The sequence below is a fragment of the Protopterus annectens genome, chromosome 4.part0 (assembly GCF_019279795.1).
Source record: "Protopterus annectens isolate FY-2018-M chromosome 4.part0, PAN1.0, whole genome shotgun sequence".
NCBI classification, from domain to species: domain Eukaryota; kingdom Metazoa; phylum Chordata; order Ceratodontiformes; family Protopteridae; genus Protopterus; species Protopterus annectens.
Genome location: NC_056733.1, coordinates 1,212,204,716 through 1,212,213,419, shown reverse-complemented (window position 1 = coordinate 1,212,213,419; position 8,704 = coordinate 1,212,204,716). Strand labels below are relative to the sequence as shown.

General features: G+C 36.5%; 1 protein-coding gene across 2 annotated transcripts in view; it reads right to left on the bottom strand.

Moving 5' to 3' along the window:
- The window catches only part of LOC122799823 (dihydropyrimidinase-related protein 3), a 1,038,656-nt gene that overhangs the window by 382 nt on the left and 1,029,570 nt on the right, over nt 1-8,704 (bottom strand). For both annotated transcript variants that reach the window (XM_044069139.1, XM_044069140.1), the window contains exon 14: nt 1-4,877. This exon is cut by the window's left edge and continues 382 nt beyond it. In XM_044069139.1, coding sequence (XP_043925074.1) covers nt 4,786-4,877 — 92 coding nt within the window. In that variant the 3' untranslated portion in view covers nt 1-4,785. The remainder of the gene's footprint in view (nt 4,878-8,704) is intronic.

Sequence of the window (8,704 nt, the reverse complement as noted above, 5' to 3'; positions counted from 1 at the left end):
CAAAACTGGGACAGCACACTCTGAAAGCTTAGAGGTAGCTATTTACTTCAAGCTAGTGTTAAAAACAAATACTTTGAAAGCAGTGATATTAGGAGGCTGCACTCTCTTCATCCATTGTCTGAAGAAAAAAAAAAAAAAAAACACATCTGTGTATTTTTAGAAACAGTGAAAAATATAAATACGATGACGACCAAAACTAGTAATAACAAACTCCTAAAGAAAGTGAGAGTGTATTTCTGCAAAAAGGATCTCAAGAAACAAACTAATAAATTCAGCAAAAAATAGTTGCTTAACAAAGCTAGTTAGCTGGTAAAAGAAAGCTATGTGTAAATGCGCTCAACTGGGTACATAAGCAATGCAGTTCTCGAAATCCAGTGAACTATATCTATTTCTACTTAAGATTCAGTAACTGACGCATTTGCTAACTTAATTGAAACACTATGTAATGTTCTTTCCAGTGGTACAGAATCAAGAGTAAAACCCACCACACTAGTAGTTTCCTTCATATGAGTCTTGAGTTGCAAAGTACACACACAGTATACAGAATTTCCCTGTGCAGATTTGTTTTTACTATCCATTTCATATCAGGCTGTCATACCATATTGAGAGCATAATATTAATTATCAGTATCTCAGGATTGTTAGTGTCCCAGTAATCATCAAATTTATGTATGTCTGCCAGCTGTGAGAACGATAACCTGAAGTCAGCCATTCTTATTACTCAGAAAGAATTCTTCAGTCTGGCCCCAACTCCTCAAGGCAAGACCCTTCAACATGTAACTGAGTTATTATACAACTGCAGCACATTATCTTGTTTGTTAAAAATCATCCTTTTGACGGAGAAAAAAAAAAACAACTTCCACAATGATAATTTGCTGAATTTTTGAATACGAGTACCTTAAAATGCAGTTGTAATTCAGTAAATTAGAAATTAAGGAACTGTGTCACACAGATGAAGCAATGCTATCTGCACTCTAAACTGAACAGGCACAATGTGACAGAAACTGCCTGGATGCAGCCAGAAAATACAAATGTACTAGAATGGAACAAAAGTACTTATTCAAATGTGATAAATATATCCTTTCCTTCCTCACAACTTATTTATTTATTTATCTCTACAAAAAGTATAGCCTGAACAAACTGCAGGCAGTGGTTTGGAAATGGTTTTGCTCGAGAAATTACTTGAATGCTGAAGCAGCAACACAAAGCCAATGCATTTAGGTTGGAAATCTCATTGCATGTCATATTTTCTGTATTTATCTAGCATGCTTAAGGACCTAGCAATAAAGGGCACAATGACAAGTGACAGAGTACAAAGTATATCATCTTGCCTCCATAGGCACACAGGAACACTGGTGAACAGCACCGGTAGAAATCACCTGCTCTTTTAGTGAATTTTTGTGTGGAACTTAGGGCCAGAAAGAAAAGCAGACCCGCATGGAAAACTGAGACACTGATTTAAAAACTAACAAAGGGTGCATGAACAGTGAAAACCTTAGTGCTGAAATGGTATGTCAGACTGGATTTTAATCCAAGTTGCTGTCACTGTACAAAATGTTATAACAGATTAAATGTGGGAAATGTGTAACCAATTTTCTTCTTGTGAAAACAAACATTATAAAAGTGACTAAATACACTTTGTGTAAGCTATTAATGAGTGCAGAAACATAGTCTTAATGTCCTTCTGCATAAGCAGTATGCTTCAAAAAATCAGGAACAATTAGAAATACCTTTCCTTCCTCATGTTTCAAATGACATAGCACATTTGTTATGTTTCCAAGCACACAGGTAAGGCTGGGATGCCTCTTTTCTTGATGGAAATTACTATCCCTTTTTTTTCTAACATTTGCTATTTTAAATAAGACATACTAATTAAGATAAAAGGAAGTATCGACCAACCTTCTGTGTTCATAAGGAAAGTTCATACAATTCACTGTTTCTGACACGGCACATACATATTATTTTTCCTCTTTAAGGCAAAAAGAGGCTTCAGCTCTTAAAAGATTACGTGTCACTTCAGCCTATTATATTAAAGTTCCTCTGAAACTGGTGTGACTCATTAGAGAAATTTAAAAAATTGCCAAGCAAACAGCTTATAAAAAGACAGTCCCTAAAGAGGTCAATGACGCGTTATTTGCGTAATAAAATAGTGATAGAAGTAGCTACCTTCCAATTACAAGTAAAACACAAATTAACGGACTTATGCAGATTTATTACTTTCCTGTCCATCACTCCTAATACCAGAGCTTAGTTCTCAAATGTTCCTGATTTTGCAGAACATCCCCAGTTTTGCCTCATACCATTGCACTGCCCCTTAAAATGTTTTTGATATTCTGGTAAATCACCAAGGATTATAGATTGTCAATAATCCAGGCATTAGTTTCATACTTTTTCATCAGAAAATGCATGTTAGTGCAAAGCCTGTTGTTCTATTAACTTTTTAAATAAACAATTTAAAAAAATGCATTTGATTTTAGGCCTTTGTACCTCATCGATTTTGGCTTTTGTTCCTCATTCTTCAGTAAGAAGTTGAGAGCTATGTACCACAGTTATTAAAAGGCAGTTCTTTCATCTTGCTTTAGACTTTTTCTGTGAAAGGCTGCAACTACTGAAAATGAGATTAAGAAACTTATGTATTTCATCTCGAACATATTAATTATTCTATTGCTAATTTTGCAGTATTTTTTCTTTATTTTGAGTAAACGGAGAGCTATGTACAAAGAACTAATGGTTATGTTTTGCATCTACAAATGCACTAAAATTTTGGCTAAAGCAATCCTGTTCCTAAGTGGTGCTAGCTCAGATTTAAGTAATCTGGCAGTCACCACAGGGGATTATAGCTCTAAACTGTTGACAAACTATTGTGTATAGCCCACAGTACAGGGTTTGATTCCTATAGTTTTCATTTTCCTTTTTTGTGACTTGAAGAAAGTCACTTAGCCAAACAGTGCTCTTGGGTTACCACTGAAAAGGGGACGTGTGTGTCCAATGATCTTACCTGGTTGAAAATTAATTAAAAAAAATACCTATAAACCAGAATTTAGGCATTTTGAGCAGTAACACGTAAAAATTATGCAGTCTTTTTAGTGCATAACCTAACATACGCCTCAGAATGTGAATTAAGGATAGAATATAAAGGTGTGCATAAGGAAAGAAATGCTGCATCACTTCCCTATTTAGTTTTTTTAAGATGGTCAGTACTTGTTTGTGTTATATTTCAGATGCAAACAACTCTACATATTGTTGTTTTCCCACATGTTGGTAGAGAAAAGGCTCTAATAGATCAGATAAGCAGATCAGCTCTTAAGAAGTTAATTATATATAAATACAGAACTATGATGTGAGTCATGTACTCTAACTCATTTGCTTTTAGCATCTCTTCTGGAAGTAATGAGAAGTTCTACCAGACTACTGCAGTGTTTCAGAAGCATGCTATACAAGTTTATGAAATTCATTTATTTGCATATACCTCTTGCATGAAATAACTCTGATTTTTTAGTGCCCGTTGCAACCTAAGTGGCACATGAATGGCATTTTATCATTAAGTAGCAGTCTGAAGTAATACATGGCTATGTGTTGTAGCTCTCACCTCCTGCCCAGTGGTATAACTGAGAAAGAAATAATTTTTATTGTAAAAAAAATCAAAACATTTTAAATATTTTCCTATCCTCCTAAAATATTTAGTATTTATTCTACATAAGAAAAAACAGGTACCTTCAGATGAAAAATCAAGATAAAAATATGTATGCTGAGTTAAAAAAGTCCTCTCCCAACCCAAGGGACTAAAAGAATAGATACACTGACACAGTCGTTAAAAAGAGGTGACAGTTGTGTTAGAGTCCTTTGTCATCCATTCACATTTCAAATCCTTGTACTGAGTAAAGGATAGTCAGATAGTCACTGACAAAATATTATAGCTGCACTTGGGCTTCTGTAATGCAGTGAACTCATAGCCTGTTGCCCAGCCTTTGCGCAAGTATCTGCTTTAATGAAGCAGTTGTGAAGAAAAGTATGATTCTGTCTTAGAAACGTATACATTTTTATTCTGTTGTAAAGCCTTAACACCCCCAAGGAAAAAGTACAAACACAAAAAATGGCAAATGTTCTATGACAGCACTGTCTACACTTCTTCACTGGAGAATTCTGGTGTTTATGCATTTTGTAAATTAACATGTTTAAATAAAAAATCATCTATGCAAAGTGATTCGTTTACAATAAGATTATGTGCATATTTACAACATTGTCCTTCATGGTTCAGGAGTGCATCTTATAGTTTCACAAAGCACCAGTAATGATGGCTTTTCAGTTCTTCAACTATCAGTTTACTTGACTCATAAACAATAAAAGAATAATTATGTTTGAAGATTTAAGCAATACTTCTTGCTACAGCTAAACTAAACACTGCTTTCACAACCAATTAAGTGATGGAAACCATAGTGCTTCCATAAATATTAAGTCTCAACAGATTTTTTTTTATTGAGGTCCCCTATAAATTACTGCTGCAGAAGTGCCTGTCCCAGTTTGCAGAAAGCAATTCCTTTTGAAGTAAAATGCAAACACCACCGTCACTGTGACCCTTTGGTGTACATGTGCATGGTGAAATGTTAAGGCTAGGCAAAAGAAAACAATACATAACAGTCTCAGTGGTGAAAGAAAGTTGTATCTGAATTGTGACTTGTAAGGCTTGAGGCTTTTCGCTTTCTTCAGGCTGAAATAACCATCATCATGTAATCATTTTTTAATAATTCTTATATACTGTGAAATTATTTTCCACTTCTTAAGATTTTCAACTCAGGGATGTGATGTTGGATCGTCCACCAGGAGGTACTACAATACGTCGTCCAGACGGACGAGGAGTGTCATCTTGTTGCGTTCCAGCTACAGATCATAATGGAAAAAGAACCTAGTTAGTTACATATTGTTTTACTAAATAAAAAAGCAATAGCTAATGGAAAGAATGTTATGTTCCCTAGCTTCACCTCTTCTGTCTGCTGATGTAATGCAACCATGTTAACTATATCTGAAAGATGTAACCTGTACAGAATACTTACACAGCAGGCCCAACTAGTAAGTATCTTTACAAGAGTGGTACTATAACAAGTCAACTACAACATTTTCAAACAAGTGTAATAAAATAATAAGGTTCCATGCTATGGTTTGGAACGACTTCCTTCTTGTACTCATATGGTTCCCTACGGTAAACTACACCCGTGCCTTATATCCTGTGCATCACATACTTGTGTCACATAATAAGATGGCCTTCCAGGATAAGTGCTGTACTACTGGGAAATAGAGAACATTTACAAAAACAAACACCAACAACAAATGCCTTGATCATTGTAAAAGGGTTGCGAAAAGTTTTGAAGACGTGAAGATTATTCTTTTGAACATCTGAACTGCACAAATACTACTGAGAATTGTACACAATGGTCACTGTTTATACTACAAAGTGTAGGATCAAGTCAAGTTAGTGGACAGACTTCCTTAGTGCTCAAATCCTCTGCTGAAATTGCCATTACTATGTCCTCATCTCTCCCAGTAACAGTGCAACTGCAAGGGTGTAGTTTAATTTTTTTCCAGCTCAGTAACCAGAGTCCTAATGATAACATAATTTGTCCAGCTGTTATAGGTCTTATTTTCATCAAACACAGGTAGTATTCTATAGCTGGAAACCATCCTTTGCTTCTACCAAAACATCTGACCAAACTACTTGAGTTTTCAAGATAAGCAGATATTCTTTTGAATATCCAAGCTGCACAAACACCACTGAAAAACATAATTTCTGGTCACCATCTACACTGTAGCAAAAAAGTACAGTCATTGCCAGAAAACAAAAGCACTAATGCAAAACTATCACAAAATAAGTAGAAAACATGTAAAAGTCTTGCTACTGCAATGCAAGTCCGAAAACAAAGGACATAAAAGCAGAGAAAGCAGACTCTACTAATTTTAAACATGCATAAACACCTGCAATGACTATTCATTAAAAAAAAAAAAAACATTTCAATAAAAGACAGCACAAAACTGGAAATACTTTTCTGTATTCTCACTAAAAAGCCTCATAGATATTAAAGTTACAGAAACAAAAGTTATGTACTTACCATGGTAGTTCTAGATGATCCAAGTCCATCCTCTACTACCTCTAGGACTAACCTGAAGGCCCAAGTTTCTAAGTTCCTAACCAACAGCCAGTATACCTATGAAGTCTTCCTCCAGTGCTAGTCTCAGCTGGGGAAGATGGGCAGGTTTGTTGAAGAGACAGACTTGATTGTATAGCTCTAGCATTAAATTAAGTACATAAATATATTTTCTTCTTCAACCTCTAGGACTGAATATCAAGCATATACAACTTGGAAAGTTGAGATAATCCCACACAGTATCGTGGCCCCCCCAAAGAAGTCTTTCCCTGGACAAAATACCTAATTTATAGTATCTTGTCAATGTATACAGAGAAGCCCAAGTTACATCTTCAATATAAGCAATAGCAAAAAGGGCCTTACGTTATATTGCTTGTCATATGTTTTATAACAAAATTTCATGGAATGTGTAAGCCGCTTTGCTGAGTCAGTTTGGAGTTTTTGTTCCAACTTGTTTTGTGTAAATAAAACAGAGCTGATTATTTTTCTGAGCGGTTTCATTCTATGCAGGTAGAATCCCCGTTGCCTGTGAATCTCTAGACAAAGCAAGAGATATTCTTAATTGGAATAACTTGGTAAAAAGATGGGAAGATTAACTGATTGATTTAAATGAGTTTTTCTGCTTCTGGACTAAGGGATGGGCTAGAAGAATTTGTCATCCTGTCCTTATGGAAGTTCACATACTGAAAATCAGTAATAAAGCCTGAAGTTTGGGCATTCATCTTGCTGAGGTAATTGTCATCATAAAGAGGGTCTTCCAGGATAAATGCATTAGGTGTCATAATGATGTTGGTTCAAAAGTAGAGTTAATTTCTCCAGTAAAAAAAATTAGTTTTGTGAAGACAGCAGATTTTTTAATGGTAGCCAAGTGCAGAAAATGACTTTACTGAAGGCTTTACATACCTTAACAGAATCCATACTGATGTATTGGAAACCCTAGTGAAAACCAGACATAGTTAAAAGAAGCACTCTGACTGATAAAAAATTAAAACAACTTAAATCAAAGATGTGAAAGAAGAAATCCATAAAAACGTAAGAGGATGTGAAAGAGATATAAAACCCTGGAGATTGCCCATACTGCAAACTTATGCATTTCCTTTGTAAGTTTTCCTTGTGTTGAACCTCTGGGTGTGGAACCTCTTAGACATAAGGGCAATGGTAGGAGGGCTAGCAGTGTCCCCGGCCATCACTGTAAGAGTAAAAGCTAAGGGGTTAGTCTGAGAGAGTTGAGGTTCATTTAAGGTTATGATTCTGAAAAGTATCTTGGCTGGAGATGCCTCTCCAGAGGACGAGGCTACAACAAGGACAAACAAGCCTACCAAGGCCAAACTAGAGCTATGAGAATGACTTTGTACTTGCTTGCTCTAGCTTTCTGTATGAACATGGGTTATTTGGGAAAGTAGGAAAAGCATACAATAGTCCACAGGGCCAGTTGTGGACTACAGCATCCCTAGGCCACTTTCTCAAAAGGGACATGAGGATGAATAAGCCTTGCCATTTGAATTATCTGGGGGGGGGAAAAAAATCAAAGTAACATTTCCTGCAGTGCTGAAGCATCTCTGTGCAACTGACAAACTCAAGGATCACTTCTGTGACATCAAAGGGAATGACTGAATCTATCCAACAGATAACTGGTTTGACTCGCAACATAAGCTGCTATCACAAAGTAGTTTGCTAACACAGTCAGTTTCCACACTTACCTGGCCTCTCTGTAAGTCTAGTAATGTGGGTCCTATTACGTTGTCGAAGTATAACAACTTTGAACGTAATATGGTCGAAACCATACATTCAAAGTTGTAAAACTTCAACAACATTAAAAAAAAAAAAAGAAAAAACTTACCAGAGTCTTGCAAGCAGGGGGGAGGGGCAAGCCCCCCTGCACCCCCCACACCCCTGCTCTTTAAATATATCAACTCCGAGACTACACTACAATGCAGTACAGTGCGTAAATGGAAACTTTCCCTTTACTACATTGTAGTGTGATCTCGGAATTGGTATAAAGAGCGGGGTGTGTGTGGGGTGCAGGGGGGCTTGCCCTCCTTTTTACAACTGTTAACTCTTTTCTTTCTTTTTTTTTTTTACATTGTCGAAGTTTTACAGCTTCGAACATATGGGTTCGACCATATGCCATTCGAAATTGTAAAACTTCGACAACATAATAGGAACCCTAGTAATGTATGGGTTAATCCCCAGCTGGCAGAGTTTCTCTATGATACCTGAATGGGGGAATGTGTGAAAGGCCTTAGCTAAATCAAGACAGGCGGTATATGTACGTTGCAACCTCTGGTGAACTGCTGCTCTCTGTTTATGTACCACACTGCAGACATACTGTCCATGTTAATGGCCTGAGATCCTTGTGGGAGACAATCCTGAAGTGACTGAAAGGTAAGGAGCACAGCTCTTACCTCTGATTTATGTGCAGTTTGGCTGCCTATTATTACCACAATTGTTATACTGTTCTGCACTGACAGTGCTGCCCCACCAAAAGGCTGACACATCTGTGATGAAAGTCACAGAAGAGGCGGGAATATGACAAGATTTAAAGATCCTAATATGAAATGTTAAAAC